The 22953-nt window shown below is 47.8% G+C and overlaps 1 protein-coding gene across 1 annotated transcript in view; it reads left to right on the top strand.

Moving 5' to 3' along the window:
* Nucleotides 1-17959, top strand: part of LOC142807295 (chondroitin sulfate proteoglycan 4-like) — a 39977-nt gene extending 22018 nt beyond the window's left edge. Inside the window, exons 10-14 of the mRNA XM_075891337.1 lie at nucleotides 565-765; nucleotides 2297-2489; nucleotides 5475-6287; nucleotides 6909-8481; nucleotides 8865-17959. Coding sequence (XP_075747452.1) covers nucleotides 565-765; nucleotides 2297-2489; nucleotides 5475-6287; nucleotides 6909-8481; nucleotides 8865-9741 — 3657 coding nt within the window. The 3' untranslated portion in view covers nucleotides 9742-17959. The remainder of the gene's footprint in view (nucleotides 1-564; nucleotides 766-2296; nucleotides 2490-5474; nucleotides 6288-6908; nucleotides 8482-8864) is intronic.
* The last annotated feature ends 4994 nt before the right edge of the window (nucleotides 17960-22953 follow it).

The following is a 22953-nucleotide window of genomic DNA, read 5'->3' as shown; positions in this document are numbered from 1 at the left end:
CGTCTGTAGTTGTTAAAGGTAAAGGAAACAAACGTCTTGGGTGAAAGTTCACGATTGTATGAGCTGTAAGCTTTTTCAGTTAAGCTTGCTTAACTCCTCGGACAAAGAAATGTGCATCAGTAGTGGTCCATCTGTCATGTTACGTCTGTGAAAACCTTGCAATGGAAGAATCTTTCTGGTGGACTGAAAACCCACATTCTGTCGAGGCCTCGTGCAGGCCTCACTGTGGTGACGGCCTCCATGTGCCTTTTTCATCCAGTTGTCGCATATGCCAAGAAAAAGATTGGATACGGGTCAGTATCAGCACCCACTGTTTATGCAAAGCGCTACAGATTGGACGGCGATAGAACGACACAGCGCCCTGTCTGTAGTTCTATCATCGTCCGTCTTTGGCTCTGCTTGTTCCCGTCCTAATTATGTACAAAACATTTCGGTGCACTCCTATTATTTGTAGCTGTACTTCTTGTATTATTTGCAGCTGGTGCGTCATGTTTCCCGAGCTTTAGTGCAATTTATTTTGTAAGTGCTTGTTTGACGAGCCTGTGAAACATCGTGTCCCTGCAGGTGGCCGTCAACACGGGACTAGTAGTGCGGCGGGGTGATGTGGCGCCGCTGAGTTCAGCGAACCTCTCTGCAGAAACAAACCTGCGCGCTGGAGCGGCAGCCATCACCTACAAGGTTACATCCCATCCTCGTCGTGGACTTCTCATGGTAGGAGGTGCCGAGGCCCGGCAGTTCAGCCAGACGGACCTCGATGCTCAGGCCGTAAGTCTCAATCCCGACGGTCGTAGTGTGGTAACAGCGATCGCTTCAGTCAAGTGCCTTCATCGGCAAATACTATTCAGCTTACGTGAACCTGTTTCGTCAAAATAAAAAAACATAAGAAACAAATCAATTATCTTTATTTATTACGTTTTTCATTTTTCTCTTTTCATTAGGTAACCAGTCACGAAGACATTTAGTTTAATTAAAAGGCGGGAATGTTCGCAGGTAGGCTGGCAAGAAATATTCGCGATGCGACTGTTGAGCTGCTGTGTTATTACAACTGCGAAAATGATTATCTGAAGTTCTGTTGAGTGTGTTATTTGGCTTATCTTCCTGGACGGGGACGGCTACCTGCTCTCCCGTAATAGAGTAGACAGTGCTCTAAATCTATAAACACTTTTTTAAACACACATTTAGGCTGCGGAGGAGAGTGTTTTAGAGTTTTAGGGAGTCTTTGGGCTGGCGGGCGCCGACCATGGCGAGCCAGCCACCGAAGAAGGCGTTAGCCTTCGATGTCATTGTCCCTGAGGGGGCAAGTCCTGAAAACGTCATTGACGCGACGTCTTACATAGTAGGAATCGAAGAACTGCACAGTTTTCAACACATAGGAGGCCAGAACTATACAAGTTACCATAAACAATGAGGTCGCGTTCTGGCCCAAATCGTGGACGCGTCGCAAGTCATCATCCGAGGAGAGGGCGTAGCCATCGTATACCCCTGGGACCCCAACTTGCTCAAGTTACCGTTCTGTTATTGCCATACCGCGTCTCTAGAGAAGTACTCGCACAAGCATGCACTGCCCCCTTACGGGAAGGTGTTGCACATTACCGGTGGTCTCAAGGGATTCCGCTCAACCATAGAGTTTGCACTCAACCGTGTTTACTGGGACGCGATACGTCCACATGGGAATGAAGACCTCGTCCCCTGTGCCGAACAGGCCACCGTGCTACCTGTGACTACAAAGGAATAGAGTAGGTGTGCGGTTGGTGTGATGACAGTGATCACTTCCGTATATGAACTCCACAGCCCCCTTTTGTGGACTGTTCACAAAGAAAAGGGTTGTTCGCTGCCGTGCCGCTGCTGTGGCGACCCGCATGCCAACATCACCTGCGCCATTAGACAGTCGTACTCTGAACTGGCATCCAAGTATTTCCCGTGACTTCAGCCAGGAACGCTGTACTTAAGACCAAAGAAAATTCTTTCGCACTAGCCGTCACGGGTATACAATCGACGCTAAGACTCCCAAATTAAATTGCACAGATGTAACCCACAATGTATACGGCAGGAGGGCCGCCACCGTAGTTCAGACCACAGAGCATCTGACGCGCTCTTCGAAGGTTGAAGGTTCAGTTTTCGCCGGCGGCAAGTTGCCATTTTTTTTTCACTTTGCGTCCATTTTTCTAGTAGTGCCCCCCATAATTTGCTCGGCGTGATTGTCTGCTGCTCGTCAATAATTTGGTGATCTCAGCCATTTCAGTATCAGACGTTGCTGTACGAAGTGAGCACATTCAGAATGCGTTTGCGCGCGCAGGTGGAGTACGAGAGCGTGGACGGCGGTCAGGACTCGGCGCCGGCTGCCGCTGCCTACCACGACTCGTTCGGATTCGTGGCCTTCCTCGGAGACACCACGTCGGCGCCGGCCAACTTCCGGCTCACAGTTTATCCGGACAGCTTCTGGGAACCGTTGGAAGTGTTGCGCAATGCAACGCTGTTCGTCGACCATGGTATGCCCCGAAGCTGGCTTAGATGGACATTTTCATCAACATACGATACACGCCTCGTAAGGCTTCATAAAGCGATACTCGGAAAACGGTGTCGTCAGCCGAGAAGAGCGCATGTGAAGTGGGCGCCTAACAAAGATTGACACCCGCCGGTGCTCGACTACTCACTCGAAGGTCACGTGATCAAATTCCGCCTGCATCAGCCGCATTTCGATTGAGGCGAAATGCTAGAGGTATACGTGTACTTGGATTCAGGCGCGCGTTAAAGAACACCAGGCCGTGAAAGTTTACAGATCCCTCGATTGCGGCATCGCTCATGATCATACCGTGGTTCTAGGATGCAAAACCTTCATTATTATTATTATTATTATTATTATTATTATTATTATTATTATTATTATTATTATTATTATTATTATTAACAATGCCTGAACAGCTCTTGGAAAAGCTCAGCAACTTGTTGGTGTGGACATGAGGTGCCTTAGAGGCCACACACTGACAGGGTTTGGTACGCGTGATGTTATTGAAGTTACCTGAATATCAGCTGTCGGGCAACAATAACTTCTGAACGAGGGTAGAAATTTGAATGTGTACGCGAATTTTCGAAAACTATTATGTCGTAAAATAAGAACAGACCTTTGCGTTGCTTCTACTTAACAGAGAAAAACAATAAAAATAGAGACGCTGGGCTCACTCAGCAGGCTGAGCCCTCAGTAATGCAAAGGCAGCAGGGTTATTCATATGCCTGCTATGCCTGTCATCGCCAAACGGATGCTATGAGCAAATGAACCACATTATACGCCATTTAATTAAACGTAGCGCTAGCTTAAGTTTCTTATCAATGACGCAGTTCCTGTAATCTTCGGATTGCTGCAATGATGGCTTTCGTATCAGTAAAAAGTCTACCAAGAAGTTTGGCGTGACTCGGTGGGCCAGTAGTGTTGAATGGACTTTTTTGTAGCAGCATCAGCTGGGCAAATAGTGCACGGTACTCCATGCGAACTTTCAAAACAAAAGACGAACTTAGTGCTCAACTTTGAAAAATTACGATGTATCTGTGCCTACATCACAAGCTTGCTTGAAAAAAAAATAACAAGCTTCCCCTAAGAAGGTATATTAAACAAATACATGAAGGAAGGTACTGAGCAACTACCAAAGTACATCGCCATACGATATGAGGCCTAAAGAGCTGCCTTTTGATAAACAGTTGAACATCCATTCAGGTAGCGTAAAAGTCTGCTGAGATGTTTGGTATCATTACCTGTGCCACTAATATTTCATGCACCTTTTTGTAGCACACCTGTATTAGTCCACCTATTGTTCAACTCCGCTCCACAGTGCTGATTCTAAATTACTTGTCCTCCACTTAGTCGGTTTCCACTTTGCAATGTCAATGCACACAAACTGAACACAATAAGCATCAAACTTGGAGGATGCTTGAGCTTCTCGGTGCAAGCCTCAACCGTGCCTCAAAGAAACGATCGTATGTGCGCGTAGCAGTGACCGTTTAAAAATATTCTAGAATCTTGGTGTAAACTTTTGCGTAGTGCCCACTTTCTTTTTGCGAATAAAAGAAGAGACCACTGCGCATCCCTAAACCAACACGCGAACCTGCACAGCTGCTTTCACTTTGCTGACGATCATTAAATATGTCTGAGCGATTAGTATTGGGTTAGCTGGTTATCTATCATAAATGAAAAAGCGCTGACTGTCGTGCGTGTTACTCGGGTGGATGTGTGAGTGTTTGTGTGAGTGTTTGCAAGAGTCAAGGTTGCGCTAAATGTCTTACAATATGTATTGGGTGGGCCTTCAAAACACCCACTTGTTGCGCAATTCACAAGCTTTGACACCTTGCGCAATCCTACGCCTCTACCATGCAATGTTACATGCGTTAAGGAGCCTACATTTACTACACAATAATTATATAGTGTTTTTTTTTTCGAGGTTGTTTCAAGAAAGGGTTTGGCTCTGTGGTAGAAGAAGTGGTTGCCGCAAAAACAGCCTGATTTCTTTCTCGCTCGAACCGAATATTTTTGTTATTTTTTATTTGCATTTTCTTCAATTTTTCTTGGTGTTGGAAAACATTGATTTAGCACTCATAATTAACTACGCTTACAGTGACACCGAAAATTCTGCGAAATAAGCTCTTTAACGCTCTCCCGTTAATAACTTTCGTTCATCGATTAAGGCTAGGCAAGACTCAACACAAGACGTTTTTCACCCAAAATAGGTCACGCTGAAACTCTCAAATGTGATTGCAGCTTCGCAGATGAAGATTTATGTCTCCTTGTAGATTGCTGACATCGCAACCCAGCAAGATGCCCATGTTAATCAAGTCTAATGCAATAGCGTACCATTCAGACTGGAGAAATGTTGAGGCCTTTTGCCAATGCAAAGAAAGATTGCAGCAGTGCTTTATTAATTATTAAAAGTTGTTTTATTAATGATCTTATGAAGTCGCTTATTGATATTCATCAATGCACTTAGTGTTCCTTTTCTAACATCGTTGGGTATATGCATGTATGCTATTGTTAATAATGTAACGTTGGCTTCAATGTTAAATTATATATTACAATGCACCCATAGGTCATTTAGGTTCCACCCTCAGGTACGAGACCTTCTGGTTAGGTGACATCATTATTTGTATTATACACACTTCTGTAAACTCGCGTCGTTACTAAAATTGTATATAGTATCTGCCACGTGTTTTATACTTTGTGGTGTTACGATGAGAAAATTGTGAGAAAATTGTGAGATACATTTGTGAACCCTCCATGGTGTACGTTCGACCCATTCGACAGGTAAGGAGTAGCTGATGTTTCATTTGTGCGCCAATGTCCCCTATTATATCAGTAAAAAAACACAAGTACGGCTAATACACACGCTGGAGCATACTTGGTCTTGCTGTCTTTGTGTCGTTTTCAACTAAAACAAAGATTACTCTAAGTGTTTCCTTATTTTGTGACTCAGCCTCGTCAACAAATGCAGGTGACTTGGCCGTCCTGAACTCGTCGATACTGCTTGTCCGGCACCAGGCAATGGAAGCAGCGAACATCACGTTCAACATCGTCCAGACACCGGTCTCCGGGCGGCTTTTGTTAGGCGACTTTGCCGCAAGCTCGTTTACGCAGGCGGACGTGAACGCGGGGACCGTGCGTTACCAGCACACCGGTAACGGGAGCGAAGACACCGTGGTACTTGAAGTGTCCAACGGCATCGCGTCCCACGATCGACTCGACCTCTCAGTTCGCGTAGTGCCGCAGGTCATCCTACTCGAGACGGGCAACGCGAGCGTGCAAGAAGGTGGTCAAGCCACTCTGGACTCGTCGCACATCAGTGCCGGACCACTACGGGAACTACTTCCTCAGCTGTTGGTCATCGAACCTCCTCAGCACGGCCGCTTGTCATCGACGGCCTTTTCTCCGGAGCAACTGGACGCAGGAGCACTCAAGTACCAGCACGATGGTAGTGAGACGCTGAGGGACTGGTTCACAGTGGTGGCCCGAGGCGCGGGACGGGAGAGCCTGCCTGGCACGGTGCACGTGTCAGTACAGCCTGTCAACGACGAGGCACCTTACATCGCCAACAACACTGGTCTGGACCTGTGGGAAGGCGCCGTGGCACCCATCTCTGCCACACACCTGGCGGCTCTCGACGATGACTCGGAAGCATCGCAGCTCCGGTTCCACATCTCCACGCCGAGCAACGGATATGTGGCCCTAAAGAACGACACAAAGAACCCGCTGCTGTCTTTCACGCAGGACCAGCTTAACCGCGGACTGGTCGTCTTCGTGCACACCGGTGGGTGTAGGTACCCGCCTCTTGAGCCGGGCACCATCTTCTGTAGTGAAGGCACTTGCACTAGAACGTATGCATTGCGGATCGTTTTAGACAATGCCTCATTGGCTGTGTGGCTTGCTTGCTGTACACTCTAAGCAAATGGGGTATTAGCGATGTCTTTCTGCATGCAACACAATATTAATCGTCACCTGGCTTTCTTGCGATCCCTTTCTCGAAAACTATGCGCCCACAACTTTTCTATCTATTATTCCATGCCACGTTAGTAGCCGGGCACCATTTTGGGCCGGTATGTACTGGGCGAGAGGCGATAATGCAAGAAATTCTGGTGAGATAGGGGACGATCATTCTTGTGTCGCAGAAAAACACTACAAATGCGCCTTTTCTGCCTTTATATGTAGGCTGTCTCAGAATGGCCCATTTATGCTGAATAGCGTACTCGTCACCCTGAGTAACATTATATCAACCAAAATAATTGTTCACGAATATTTACAGCCTTGGGGGTGTGATTCATTTACAGCTGACGTCTATACTAGAGCATAATAAAGTTTGCATGACCCGTAGTGCTGGCGTCTCCGTGGAGATTGACAGTGTATTTTAACGAAAAGTTTCCTGGTTGTGCAGGTTCACCGGCTGGCGGTTTCAAGTTTCAAGTGACGGATGGCCTCAATCAAGGTTCCCCGCACGTCTTCACGGTGAACGCACGGCCCCTGAAGATTCGTTTGGAACATAACAAGACTCTAAGTGTCCTTCCTGGTAGCCAGCAGTCAATCACTCGTGATCACCTCCTAGCGCGTACCGGAGATTCTACTCGCGACGTATCGTTCGTCGTAGTGCGTACACCACGCCTAGGCAGACTCCTACGTGAGAACCCCAGCGACGGTACCCTAGCCCAGCTCAGTCGATTCACCCAGGCTGACATCGACAACTATTTGGTTCTGTACGAACATAGGTCTCCTATGTCCGCGCCCGTGGAATACGATTCCTTCATTGTCGACTTAGAGACACCCAGCGTGGTTCCCGTTAAGAACATTCTATTTGCCATTCGCATTGCCTTGGACGATTCACTAGCTTCCGTCCTCGGTCAGCTTCGCGTGTCCGAAGGAGGAAGGGTACCCTTGTCTTCGGCGTTGGACGTAGGAGCACTAGAGGCTCTCTGGCGTGGCAAACCAGACGTTCCTCCAAGGCTCCGTGTCTGCCTGCTGTCGCAGCCGTTGCGTGGGTGGCTGGAGGTTGATCAGAAGAACGCAAGCGTACCGGTTTGCATATCGGCGCACAGCTTAGATCGTGCAGTTTACGTGCACGATGATTCTGAGACCCTTGACGATTCTTTCGGCGTTGGGCTGTTCTTGACAGCGGCCGGGGGAGATCACGGGGACATGGCGCTGCACAACAGCACGCTGAAAGTAGCAGTTGAACCAATTAACGACAAACCTTTCACTTTAGAAACACCGTCCCCCGTGATCCGCGTAACTAGAGGGTACAGGACGGCTATCACGCGAGATGCGCTCAGAACTATCGACGACGACGGAGCTCCCAACCAAATTGTGTACAAAGTCGTCAAACAAGATGAAACTGAAGCTGCAACACTTGTCTTCGGGGATTCCGACTCATCGATAAAGAATTTTACGCAGCAAGATATCGATGAGGGAAGAGTGTACATGGTCCACAACGGAGCGCTGAAATCACCACTAACCTTTAATTTTATTGTCAGCGATGGAGTCCACCCGACCAAGCCCTTCATTCTCACAGTGAACGTAGAGCCGGTAGAGGTTCGCGTTGCTAACGCCACCAACCTCATTTTGCAACAAGGGGACCTCAGGGCGGTGTTAACTCCTGCGGTCTTTGGTGCCTGGACTAACGCCGAAATGGACGACCTGGTTTACAACGTCACTTCGGCGCCGCACCTGGGACAATTGGTGTTTCCCGACGGAGCCTCGGTGGACGACTTCACGCAAGGAGACCTCGAGCAAGGTCTCGTCATCTACGAACAGCATGACCTGAGCGGTTCCACCGATTCGTTTTCAATCGCCGTGCGCTGCGGGCCCAGCGCCGCTGTCATTCGTAAAGTGGAAATGAAAGTGGAGGCACTCGTCAGGCAACGACCTTTGCAAGCCATGGCTGGCCGCTCAGCCTTGATTACCGTGGATCACTTAGATGCTTCCAAACTGGCGGCGCGCTCTAATGCAAACCCCCGGTGAGCTATTTGTTGTCTGTTTTATGCAAATATTTTTGTGAGAGTTGTACACGAGACTTGGCAGCTATTGAAGTCTATTTTAAAGCATACATATACGGAAACACACCTGGCAGGACTAGCACGCCTTTCGAGTTGCTCCGTTATGTTTCCAGTTGAAGCTTTCCAACATTCCTCAGAAATGTGCTGAAATTTCATCAAAATTTGACGTTTAAAGCAAGAATATTTCTTATATAGAGATCACATGAGATACTTTTAAGCAACTTCTAAGCCGCATCGGAGCTTCCGTAAGCTACTATGCAGACAGTCATTCTAGAGCGTTGTAACTGTTGATTGTTACCTACACTACCTCGCTACATATCGCTGACGACGTTTCATCGCCGCAGGTACAGAGTCACGTGGCAGGCCGTCCATGGTCTTCTGCTCATTTCCAACGGCACGTCTCAGACGGCCATCCTGCACTTCACCCACGAGGACGTGCTGAACGAGAGCATCTTCTATCGAGCCCACAGGATAGACCCGGCAACGGACGCTTCAGGCATCGTGAGAGACCACTTCGACTTCGAACTGACGGCTCCGGGAGTGCAGCCGGGCAGCAGCCGCTTCCTCGTGCACATCCAGGTGGGCAACGGTTCTCCCGGGGCGACGCCGCCTCAGCCTCCAACGGCGATCGCCACGCCATCGTCCCCGGCGGACAACACGAGCGGAACGGCGACGGACGACCGACCACCGGGTGTAGTGGAGACTGGTTCGCGGACTCCACTCCTAACCAACGAGCATCTCGTGGTGATTGGCGTGGCCGCTGGTGTGCTACTTCTACTCACGGTCATCGCTGTGGCCGGAGTCGCGTGTGGAGCGTGTCGCTCCCGGCGTGGAGGCAGCGACAAGTCCGGAGGTAGCGCGCAGTCGTCGTCGCGTGGCGGTCACCCGCGAGAGGCCTTTCCCGAAGAACTGCCCGCGCCGCCAGCCCCGCCGCCCACGTCTCCTTCGAGTAGCAGCAGCGAGCCAGCGCCTACTGTTGTGGCGGCGGCGGCCTGCCCGGACTTGGACTGCCTGCCTCCGCCGCCGTACGTGGACGGTGGCGGTGCGACTGTGACGGAAGTCAGCCCCGCAGTGCCCACGTGCAAGGTGACGCCCCTGGGACATGCCGAAACGATCAAGACGCCTTCCGAAGGAGGTGCCAGCGAGAGCGACGACTGGAATGGTGACGTTCGCTTCTCGGCGCCCACGACGGTGCTCAGGAAGAACCAGTACTGGGTGTAGTCGGGGAAGGTGTGGGGCGCTCCCAACAGAGGCCTTTTTAACTTAACTCATCGATTCATCGGCGTGTGTGCGTTCGTGCGAGTGTGTTCGCGTATAGGTTGCGTGTCTCCGGTGTCCATGCGCGCTGTTTAGCGGTGTTATCACCAGTTGGCGTGTACTGTGTAAGGACACTCGTTGTTCGTTCCCCTCTACAAGTGAAGTTTCTTTTTTTTTTTTTGCTCGACTGACGGGTCATCATGCTTGCAAGCAGAGAGCCCTCGTGGGCGTGGAGCAGGCCTTATTGGTTGTATGTGTGGTACGTTAGACGTCCTGAACGACTGCTTCAATCGGCTGACGCATGTTCAATCATATGACAGCCCGGAGTCTTGACTTGTCACTCCCTTATGAAAAAGCGCAAGGCAAGCAATGCAAACGTTGTTATGGTTATGGTACACAGTTAATTGACGACGTGGTTGTTTTCTTACCATACTCGTATTCGGTCATCGCTGGATCGAAGGAAGGAATGTTTTTATACGTATCTTCGTCGTTGCTCAAGAGTAAGATTGAGGTCACTGGAGTCCTTTAGACGGTGTCTTGTTATGGAGGACAGTGTTCAGACTAACTGTACTGCGGAAGGGTGGGCGCAAGAAAGGGGCATTTTTAAAAGTTATATTCAATTTCATTGGCCTCAGCAAAATATGGTGAGGCACTGCAGAACCCTCTCAAGTTGTTGAAATTTTTTCCATAGGGCTGCAGCGACAGAGGCGGCAATCCATGTATACAAGTCACATATGCCTAGATGTGTATCATATCTCTTATCGGAGCGATGTCAGCGGTGCGCGCAGGCAGAGTTACGAATTTAGCAACCTTCCTTATTTTTAATATGTTCGCTACGCGAACTTCACGGAGTACTCCAGTGACTTCAGTAAGGGCCGTATTTCTATTGTCACCATCATCTCGCACCATTTATGAAGCACGGACGATCATATTGAACCGCTTCAAAACGGTGATCTTTTTCTCCATGAAGAATCGCCGTGCCCGTCTACTATCGCGACGTCGTCAATGTTATCCCTGTAATCTCAAGTCTTCCTCCGCGTACTCAGTCACCGCCATTCGAATGGTGAGGTTTCAGTATTTCTCTCTTTTTTGTGTGTGTACGTGCGCTCAATTCGGGTGTAGGTTCTGCGAGCAAATTATACCTATTGCTGGTTTTGTAACTGCTCATCGTAACTGAGAGCGATGTTCTCGCATTCACCATCCATTCAGTATCGCGTAATGTCTGGGCCATAGCCATGCGCACAGGTTGCCGGTCGTACAGGTAGGACAAAGAGCGAGAGGGTTGAGAAGGGAAAGGAACAATTATTGAAACATCGACCCATCTCTCCCTCCCCCCCCCCTCACCTTTAAAGGTGAGCCCTGCACAATCTGGCAATAGCCGAGACACGCACTTCTCTTCATTCTTGCACATTCTTCGCACTCGCAGTGTTCTTCACCATGGATGAAACCTCACCTTTCGAAAGGTCGCGCAATACAACCCACATAAAAAAAACTGCCTTCTATGTTGTGGTCGTACACAGAAGCACTATTTTGTTACGGACACTTGCCGCAGAGTTTACTACATGCTCCAGTGCTGCCGAACTCATGCACGCCCACGTGTATATATGATGTCTCGACTTTTCGCAGGCGCAATACCAAATACATATGCACATGTGACTAGTTCACTTTTTTTTATTCTTCGTAGCCACCTCTCGTCTGGCTCGTTTCATTTTTTCGCATATTCTTGTCACTTCCTCTAGTTCACAACCGCTAGGTCGAGACATGCGGATAAGGTATAAAAAAAGATGTCAGCGATTAAGGCAGATAAGCGGAAAAGCTTTTGCTGCATTCAACTCGAGGTAAAGCCGTATTACAGGAATCGCCCACGTGGGCGCACTGATCGAATACGCGTTGGAGACATGTTACCCCATTCCTCTTTTTTTTTTTTGTTATTGTTGCTCGTTGCTTGACTGATGGACGCAGCTCTGCTATTTATGCGCTTATGCTGTCACATTTCGCAACAAAATATGACTGTGGCGTGCCTATGACAGCGATCTACGAAGCGAGTACTCCTGCATCATACGAAGCGAAAAAAAAAACAATTTACTGTATTGTTTTATTTTTCACAGCTTATCGTTATTCTCCGTTTATAATTCACAGCGAGTAGCCCTGATTACAAAGCTTCGCAAGTGTGTTAACGCTGAGCAATGAATGGTATACGGCCTTTGAGGATAGCGCAAGCAACGAAAAACGCTACCCATACGATTGAAGCGCGCTTGTTATGCAACGTTCGTGTCGTACAGAATTGCGGGTGTGCAATTTATTTTATGCTTCACAGATGGCGCTCGAGACAATGATGTGGCATACCCGATGCCGTATCTCTCGTACGTGTACAATCGTTTCTTTAGAGCGACATTGTTTGCAGAAAATTTGAGCGAGAAAGACATCGAATGCGACCGCAGGATTTTGGAAAGTCGATTTCAATAAAGTTGCAACATGTGCGCCTGTGCCCATCGCCATTACAGCGGCTAGCAGAACGGGAATAATACGTAGAACAAGCCCAGAATATTTACCTGTGATGTTGTATTTAGTGATGACGACCAAGTGAGGCTAGATGGTTGTTTATTGTTCATAAATTGCAACATGCTATGGGAAAGTGAGAACGAACAAAAACGTCACGTGATCTCTTATGCATTTACCTAGAACGTTTAGAAGGTGAAAGCCCTCTTCTTAATTTTCCTAATCTTCTCAGTCGAACGCGCTGATCCTTCAGACCACTTCCCCCTCCCCTTTTTTTTCTTGAAAACTTTCGGCACCTCTCGTTGTTTTGCACTGTTCCGGGATCGACCAACTATTAACCATGCGGCTATGGACAGTGCGATGTCATAATGTGACGTCATGATAACGCACCGAGTTTTGTTGATTTGTGGCTTCCTGATGAAGTCGTAGATCTCGCTAAGTCTTGTCAAGTCACGCCAAATCTCGAACATTTCTTCAATCGTTGGACATACAACGCTTTCGCGTTAAAACGAAGCGTCAGTAACTGTGGATCTCCCATTGATGTCATTGACACTGTGATTTTGACGAAAACTAGAGAATGCGAAAAGCAGCCTACAAACGACATCTTGCTAACTTTCCTTTGCTGATCCGGGTGTACAATCGTCAGCACGCTTAACACCATCACTGCACAGAGTGCCCGGAAACAGTTTGATTAAGGGCACCACTGCGTAGCTTTGGGTTCTGTTGCTCAGGTGTTATACTCACGGATTTCGGCATACTATCCCAGCCCACTGAGGTGTTATTTCGGCAATATCACCCAGCGCTTCTCGAGTAGCGTTAATCAAACTAGACCATGTCAAGCATCACAGCATTGGTGTTAAGCTCGCTCACGACTGTACTGATTAATCATTACGTGTTCTTTGTAACTTTCTTTATGTAGATCATTCTTTTTCTACACGTTCGTGTCTACAATGCTTCAATGAGAAAATAAAACGTTACTAAGCCCCCTACATATGTCAGGCTACCAACTCAGTTCGCGGACTATGCCGGCCTATCTACGTTATCACTTGGGGGACCCACTCGAATTTTAACAGGAAGACGGGCCTTTACTTCAAATTTGGACTTAGGACATTGTACCCGGATTCTAATGCCTTCTTTATTCGAGATGCGACTGCGCACTCATCAAAAGCACCGGTATTTTATTCTACATAATCAACTTAATTCCGGATACCGATAAAAAAATGCATGACACGAATGCAATATAACCTCGCAGATCTTGAAGATATTGTTTCTCGGTGATAAACTGTATCTCACTTGCGACAGTTTGCACTGCCATTTTTCCATATCATTGAATGGGCCACAGCCAGGTCGGCGATATTATGCACCGATATTTAGACCGATGCGTATTTCGGTGTTTCCTCAGTTTTAATTTCGCGAAAGCTGTCTACGGGCTTCCTGCAGGCATGCGTACTGGAGGTGTTTGCATACGGGCATCAGTGAAGGATAAACTGCACAGAAATTGCACGAATTCACGCATGTGTCTTGTTTCCGTTATACCAAAGTAGCAATGTTGAGTAAAAAGAAATGATTTCGCGGCAGTCACCATAACACTCATGGGCAGCGGCCACATTTCAGCCTGACGGAGAGTTGAAGAAACGAACACAAGACATGGAGGTTAACTGGGCCTTGTTGTCCAGTCTTTTGCCCAACACGTAGAAAGGTGGAGGGGGAGACTAAAAGAAAGGAAAACCTATAGTATGGCTTCGTCAAATAATTGGAAAACTTTTCCCAGCACTTTTATTGAGACTATAGTTGAAACACAGTATGGTATGTTGTCTGGTATGATCGGTGGTAATGGACATCGTTTGGTGGGTCTCTTCGCAATGGTTGACTTTGTTCGACGTCAGTCGTCGAAGACTCGGGCCGAACTAAAGTATTTCTCGCACAACTGCTTCTTAATCTTCTCTTTTTTGAGATGTCGATAAGTTCCTTCTTATCGCGCCTACGTTTCCGACTGTGCCGGGTGGTAGATGTCAAAGTCTGCGTATCTGTTGTCCGACTCCATAGCTTTGGCCTTACGTACGAAGCATACGATGATCCGCTGGTAATGCACGATCGTACTTCCACTTTTTCTTGTAAACGTTTTCACAAATGCTGTTCCAAGGAAACCTATATGTATCGCACATTGATACCAAGCACGATTAGGGGCGGGGGGGGGGGGGGAGATAGAAGGAAGGGCCTTTTTTTTTTAGTAATGCAACGTGAAGTACCCTCATGCAAGAGAAGCGCCGAAATACTGCGGGCAGCTTGCAGACATTTTTAAATGCCTTCCCCTATAGGTTGTGGATTAGAATAAATCGATAAAGTTTATCAACCTTATTGATCGAAATAACTGTTTAGTTTTCTACGATTTGCTTTATAAGCAGTCGTTTTAACTCCATATAGGGTCATTAAAAGTAAAGTGTTCTGAATCGTTCTGGAAGAGCATCCTAGGGGAATAGGGCTTGTACATTAAACAAATTTCTATAGCTGCTGTGTTCTTTTTTCTTGAATCTCTGTGATTAGGAATAATTCCGTCATCTCGACGACTTCGTGTCCAGCAGGCGCTTTACTTCGTGACTTATTTGATGAAATATTCTGATGAATGAATGGAATGAAAAAACTTTATTTTGATGAAACAATGACGCTTTCCACTAGCAAGGTCACTTCATGTGCAAGGCAAACCCACGTTGGCTACTTCACTCGTTTACACTCGCTTTGCACTTTCTTTCTCAAGTTACGGTCAAAGTGAGAGGCAGTGCGTTGAGAAGTACTTTTTCTGGCAATATGGTAATCTACGGTTAAGTCTAGAACAGTAAGTACTGAAAAGGCCTTTACGATATCGCACGCATACACGCGATGACATCTCGCGAATGGTGGCGTCTTTTCTTTGACCTTGCTTTGGTTCCTGCGATCTTAGCTACGAGTCAACAAGGTTATAAATATAGAAGGGCGTGAGCTGAGTGGTTTGTTGTGTTGAAAGCATCGTCAACTCACTTCAGCATTAGCGCAGACATATTAAGATGTAAGCCAAGTTTATGCAGTGGGTATGAAATAGCATTTAAGTTCATTATCGTCGTTAATGACGGATATTTAGCAACATATATCGATGGCGATGTGCACAAAAAAAATGTATTTCTCTTTGGGCTTATCTTCGTCTAACTCACTAAGTGAAGAAAATTTTATTGACAAGTAGACTACGTGTGGGTAAGAAAGGATTGTTTGTGTCTTTTGAAAAATATGTTACTTCGGTGCACTAAACACTAACGTGGCGAGCCGTGTACATTGCGGTCGTTATGACGACTATTGTTCTGTATATTTTTGTGTCGTCATGTGGTGCAAAACTCATTCATACTGCTACGTGACAGGCAGAAAGTTTGACGTGTGAACCATCAGTCTGAGTCAATATCAGGCATAACCAGCTTGCCCTTTGAAGGTAAACATGTTTTAGATGACAAGGAAAAAAATGCTGCCAGCTTCACTCCGTCAAAACTGTCGCAACAGGGAAGCTGATGCCCTCTTCTTCAGGCTGTGGGGATTATGAACAAACTTTATTTTCATAATGTAGCACAAAGATCCTCCTCCGTTTTCAGATGAGGGGGAGGACCCAACCTAGACATCGGCCATGATCCCGTCGGCCTTGGCGAATTCTTCAGCCTGCCGTCTTTTTATTTACTTTTTTATTTTGTAAGCCTTTGTAATTATTTCTATACTTCACGTGTATGTGTCTATGTATAATATAGGGCTTTTTGGTTCACTATATTAAAGTATGGGGAGACGGACCGCTCATTGGCGACTACGCTACAGTAGCATTCTAGAATGGTCATGGCCCAATAATTCAACCCACCCACTCATCCAAATCACGGTTGCAGTAAACGCAAGCAGCGCTGAAAGCTCTGCTGCAGTACAGTTCCTTGCCGCCTCGCCAAAAAAGTTTGGCGAAGCGTCGTTGCATGTACGCCCTCTCCCCATCTAAGCTTAGTCCCCTTCTCTTCTTCCGAGCAAGCCTCTCTCTCTTTTTCCACTCTCGGTACGACGTACCCTATTCCCCTTTTTATCGAGCCAAAGAACCGTATTCACAAATTGACCTTATCTCTCATTTCCTTGTTGTTCTTGCACCTTTCATGCGCGTTAAGCGTGTATGAAAACAGTAAGCATGGGCAAAATATGACTGAGGTGGGTCTGCGAAAGTTGCCTTTTTATTTGTTTATGAAGCTCGTTAAGACAATGACGAGTGAACCAAGCGATGAGGATGAGGGCTCGTTTTTGAATACGAGCCCTCAACGTAATAGCGTGCGCCACTCCTTACCAGTACCACCCTAAACTTGCCTGGTTATTGCCTCACTAACAAGGAGGCTAGCTCTCCTCGCACACTACCGAGCTCTGCTAAGTGTTACGACGGCTCACGGTGAAAGGTAGACTAAAAGCAGTTTTGCTGTTGAAAAAGTCATCATTCTCGCCATTCGTCGAAATCAAACTGTGCTTTGTGACGAGAAGAAACCGCTTGTAACTCATATTGCACCAATCATCCTTCAGATCATATTCTAAGCACTCCGAGTGGCATTTCGAAGCTCGGTAAAATTAACGAATTCAGCTTGACGCGCCTGTTGATTTCGCAGCTGCATGAAATTATATGGGGCGTGCCTGGTATCGATCAGGATAATACTTATTATTTGACTCAGTTATTAGTAGTCGCTGTTTGAAGAAATCCTTGACGTTTCAGAGCACGGAGCACCGACCAGTATAAACGAAGTTTGATCCTGACGAGCGATAACTTTTTTGCTTGTCACCTCAAGCAGGAGTTCCATCGAAAACAAGTGTGACACGAGCTGTGGTTACAAAAAATACTGATAGGCGGCCTCGTGTATCGGTGGCACATCCGCGTATTCCATGCTTTGTCTCCTCCAGCGGGATGCTGTTACCAAAGAAACGCTTTTTAATACACCTGAGAGATGTTCCCAGTAGGGTTAATTTTAGGTTCCGTAGTGTATCCACATCTACTCGCAATAAAACTGGTCCCTCACAAACTCCGAGTCAGAAACACGCTTTCGTCGATTTCAAATGCGTTCAGCAACAGGCTTCACTTGCACATTCGAAGGCCGTGATACGATATACCTTTTTTACGATTTTATGTTCCCGTTCGGGTTTTGCACCTAATTCACGTGACATTTCATTTCGTGAATCTTGGGACCACATACGAACAAATTGGAGGGAAAATGAAGACGACCAACGTGAATGCGAATTTATGGCTGCTGCCAGTTTGGCTACGCTTGTCCGGGCTTGTTTGAACAAAGTGGCATGACAGGCATACGTTCAAAATCCGCGCTCTGTTGTATCACAGTTGGTATACGCTAAATCGTTTAGACTGCAGCCATCATAATGTTACTCGCAACCGGTCGTTGTCCAGTCTTCTAAAGCGGGGCCGTGTTTATCCGTTTCATAAGTCGCGCGTGTTCTTCGTGCAACGCAGTGAAACGCGAAAGTGGCTTTCGCATCGGGCTATGCTGTTACGCGTGTTATTGCTCGTCGCCCAAGAAGCGTGCGCCGAACGCTGCTGAACTCCCCCCTTTTACGCGTTTCCTGCTGCTCGATCCGATGGCGGGGGTGGGACCGTGCGGGCTTCCTCGCTGAAATAAAGGACTCTTTTCCACTGGTTTTATCAAAACCGCAGTGTCGTGTCTTGTTTGGTGGTATCGTCGTCCCTTAAAGGGCCCTTAAACACATGAATATACGACAAACGAGCGCGTTATAAGGGAGGTTTAGAATAGCGCACCGCGAGCCCTTGCGGTGCGGTCGCTGCCACTGCGCATGCGTCGTAACGCGAGTCGGCGTTCGCGGAGCTCACGCAACAAACCCGAAATTGCGTGCGGTAATGGCGGCCCGCATGTGGCCTGCAAGCGCTGGTTTCGAGGCTACGTTGTCGCTGCGATCGTGCGTTGCGGTTCGCAGCCGGGCAAACGCTATTCTAAAGCTCACGTGGCGCCCGCAACGCCCGCAGCGCTTGCAAACGGTATTCTAAAGCTCCCTATTCTCTGCCGTCATTTCCCGTCTTTGCGGCGGCGTTCGTGACGGCAGCAGTTTGTTCGCGTGACGTCAGAATGAAATAACCTTTCGAATTGGTCGATATACGAAAGCTATCTTTTGCAAATTTGTCACTTACCCGATCTTGCCCTAGCAGGAGCCGCGGGCCCATTCTGTTTCGTCTCGCGTGACCATCGTGCGCGATGAATGCATTTCAGTTCGTTTTCTGCGTTTGCAATCGCGCAAGCGGACATGGCAGCGGATAGCCGAAAAGCGCGAAGTCCTGACTGACCCAACGCTTAGTGCTGCCATTCCGCGTGTTTTATGCAGAAATAAGCGGCGCATTGGACGTAGCACTTGTGCGCGCGTAAAAAGGGTAGCGAAGGCGGGAGGAAAAGTACTCTCTCTTGCCTTTGAACTCGAAGTTACTTAGGGGCTCTTTAAGGCAGCTATAGCTCCGGGAAACATACGCTGGATGTTTGCACGATCGGGAACCCAACGCCCATGGTAAGTGAGAATCAATACATGTACTACGGTTAGCGTCAATAGTTTCGAGGTTACGAGTTGAAAGGAAAATCTGGATAAACCTGCTGCTTCGGCAGGCAGCCACGAATGTGGAAGTCCGGCCTGTTTTAAAGCGCTATAAAAACATGTTATGTGCAGCTCGACCGAATCTATAGTATCAGATTTGTGGGAAATTCAGATTTCTCAGACCCAGTGGCCTCTTAACTTTTTGCGCCGACTGTGCCTTATCCGATTCATGTTATTAGCGTTTCGTATCCGCTCACGTAGCAGCCACACTAGTTAGTTTTGCCAAGAGCAGGCTATATAGTGTTCATGACACGTCCGCTTCTATAACTAGGAGCGGGTGTGTTACTATTCATTTGCCTTACCCCGTAAAATAATTCGCACAGGACAGTTCCTCTTGAGAAAATATGCAACAGATTCTTCTGCCTTTATTTTTTTGTAGCTACTGAACACCCACCAGTTTTTCACATAACCGCAGGGGCTGATTACACGATCTTTACATCAGCAAATCAGGAAGAAAAATGTGCCGCCGGGTTTCTAAGGTTGCATATACACGAAGGTTAGCATGTGGTTCCGCATGTGTCATCACAAAACAAGTTCTAGCACTGTGCTGAATATGTATTATTTTTTTATCATGAAGTTGTCACATATCGCTGCTATTATGTCGTGGGCACAACCACTTTAAGCAAACTCACGCACTTGATACACCCTTTCATAACAAACTAACCGAACCAATCATACATGTTTGGCGAGTCGGAATAAAAGCCAAGAGGCAAAGGGCAAGCTATGTGCATCATGCACAGTGTGTGTGTGTGTGTGTGTGTGTGTGTGTGTGTGTGTGTGTGTGTGTGTGTGTGTGTGTGTGTGTGTGTGTGTGTGCGCGTGTGTGTGTGTGTGTGTGTGTGTGTGCGCGTGTGTGTGCGCGTGTGTGTGCGCGTGTGCGTGTGTGTGTGTGTGTGTGTGTGTGTGTGTGTGTGTGTGTGTGTGTGTGTGTGTGTGTGTGTGTGTGTGTGTGTGTGTGTGTTTAGTTACTGAGCTGCCCCTTTACCGCATGCCACTACGTCGAGAACACTACCGTTCTTATCAGAACTCCCCTGACAGTTGTGGGCTGTGTGGTAAGAACAAATGATTCATCGGTCTCATCTTTCTGTGACAAGAACCAGTCCATTCATGCGACAATTCCGGTGCTTGAAGTTCTCAGTGGAGTCACTCGCCATTGGCAACCAGTCTTGCAGCCAACGTCGTCGTCACACGTAGCGTAGTGGACGTAGTGGACCCGAGTTGTATACGTACCGCATAGTTATTCTGTCGAAGTACGGACTCGCCATAGGCATCGGAGCACAGCGGCCGCTCAAGAGTGTCGTCCTCGATTGATCTGTAAGGCGACTTATGCGTCCTTTTCCCCTTATCACAGCCAGCCATGATCGCATGATGCTTCGATCGCCGGATGGGTATTTCAATTTTCAATTAAGTGGGCACAAGCTTACGTTTATCACTGAATTAATTTTGCTTTTGATTGCATTTGCCCACCTTTGTTCGACGTTCTTCTGGCAGCGATAACTGTTTATACAATCATTTGTTGCCACAAGTACACCCAAACTAGTACAAAACTTTGCTAAAGTGCTTTACACTAAGAATTCTCGAGTAAGCTGTAACCCGTCAATGTTCGTCAATCATCAACGACGTGCGTCCGCCTCGGTGAAACAGTGGGCACATTGCTCGGATGCTGACCATCTCGGATGCTGACCCAAACGTCGCGGGTTCCGGCTGCGGTGGTCGCACTTCGATGGAAGCGAAATGGTAGAGGCCCATGCACTGTGCAATGTTAGTGCATGTTAGGAAGCACCAGATGGCCCAAATTTCCGGATCCCTACACTACGACGTCTCTCATAGTCATCTCGTGGTTTTGTGACGTAGAACCCCCGATGTGCAAGCTATCTTTCCTCTACACATATACGTTTTGCTTATTTGTACGAGTAAAAACACGCTTGTTTATTTAAGTCACCCGTCCATTTAAAAGCAGCATTAGAGTGACGTACTTACCGGCAGATGAGAACCACCTTTCTTCTGCTTCTCGTGCACGAGAAATGTCGATTTTTCGAGGACGAAACTGGTGCTTAAGAATCATTGATTTATGATAATTGATATGTGGGGTTCAACGTGCCAAAACCACCGTATGATTATGAGAGACGCCGTAGTAGAGGGCTCCTGAAATTTCGACCTCCTGGGGTTCTTTAACGTGCACCCAAATCTGAGCACACGGGCCTACGACATTTCCGCCTCCATCGAAAATGCAGCCGCCGCAGCCGGGATTCGATCCCGCGACCTGCGGGTCAGCAGCCGAGTACCTTAGGCACTAGACCACCGCGGCGGGGCAACTTAAGAATCATTGTATGAGGGTTTTTAGGCTTAATCATCTTTTCCGGTATGCGCACTTGCCTTGCGATAGTTACGTAGTGGTGCTTGTCGACTGCTGAGGGGTCGACTGCCGGAAACACGCTGCTGGTACTTTATTAGTTATGCGAATGTCACTGAACACGTTAGTTATGCGAATTAGTTATGCGAATGTCACATGGACGCGATGTGAGGCAGCATAGGCCAAGTCCAAACGAGATATAATACAATCACACACACACACACAAATCCCACGTAGTTTAGGTTTATTTCCATCGTGTCCCTCGATCATTTTTTTTTCATGACGTAGCGTGCTTTCATTCACTCCAGGTATTTACAGTCATACGCACTCACTCTCGACAATACACAAGTTTTGACATGGTTTACAGGGAAAGGAGGGGATTTCACGGGGAAAGCTGTGTGTTCGACGTAGAGTTTCCGTTGAGACGCAAACCAGGCTGCGCGGGTGCGCCAGCCTGGTTTGCCACCTTGCCCGTGGAACAAGACCACGGGCAAAAATGTCGTGTGATCGTCTCCTCCGAAGCGTCACTCTGCACCGCGCGCAGTCAACGCCACCTGAAGTGGTGTTGGCGCAATGCACGTTTTCACCCTCTTAGTTTGAGAAGAAGATTTTGTTCGCCGCTGCGTCTAGCGTTCCAACGCTAACCGATGCATTACGCAGCAATGCAACCTCAACCATGGGCGCGATGTTGGAAAAAAAAAACTAAGCCCTACGGAGGCTTCTTCGTGCACGAAGCGCTGCAGACGTTCCAGGCCTATTCCGAGCCCTTCGCGTGACAGCGTTCCGTCGATTCACCGCGGTTGCCGTGGCAACTCATCGCGCAGTCGTAGAGGTTTACGACCTGCGCCACCAGATGCCGCCTTTCGACACTCTCCACTCCGTGCTGTTACTCCATGCTTTTCCTCACTGTCACGTTAACTGGTCGCCCACTCGCGCCAAAAGCCAGCGGTCTCAATGGCGCACGCTCCTTGATCCGTGAGATGCGGTGGGTTGGTTAGGCGATCAGACCTACCCGCGACCATCGAAACGGCAGTGGCGACTTGATCGTAACACGCCTCGCTTTCTACTTCACGTTCTGATGGACAAATCCATCGATCAGGCACCGACGTTTCTGTGCAACGCCGGTCCGCGCGATTTCGCGAAGTTGTCCGCGTCCTCGCGAGAAGTGTGACCAATCCGCGTCGACTTGGAGCAGGACTACGAGTCGAGACGCTGAGAATTAAAAGACCATAAAGATGAGCCGACGAACGACTTGTATGGGCGAGCGCTTCGTCTTGAATCCTGCGCCAGACGGTACGGAGGCGACGTGTTCGCGTTGTTCGCGAACCGATAACGAAAACAGAATCTTCGGCAACACTTATTTTCCAACCGATAGTTTTTGCGAGTGCTATTTCGGCGGACTTGTAATAACGTGGCTATTGCTTTCGTCAAATCAGCTTCTTCCATTATTAACGAAAACCATGCGTGGTAGTGCGAAGAGAAATAAAATCAGATCGATTACGTGACGCATGAACGTGCCGTACTGAATGTGTTGAGTGAATCTGCGCTTAGGGCTATCTTTCTCGTAGCTTGTAGTTGGAGCTTCAGGGATTGCTTGGCCTCACCTAAAACAAATATTAATGTCCGGACGAGCGCGTGAATCCGGGAAACAAAAAGTGTTTCACCTTAGCTTTTGTCATTTATCTTGCTCTACT

Source organism: Rhipicephalus microplus, chromosome 1, assembly GCF_043290135.1.
Source record: "Rhipicephalus microplus isolate Deutch F79 chromosome 1, USDA_Rmic, whole genome shotgun sequence".
In the NCBI taxonomy this organism is placed as follows: Eukaryota; Metazoa; Arthropoda; class Arachnida; order Ixodida; family Ixodidae; genus Rhipicephalus; species Rhipicephalus microplus.
The sequence above is the reverse complement of the archived record's forward strand: the minus strand, read 5'-3'. Positions and strand labels throughout refer to the sequence as shown.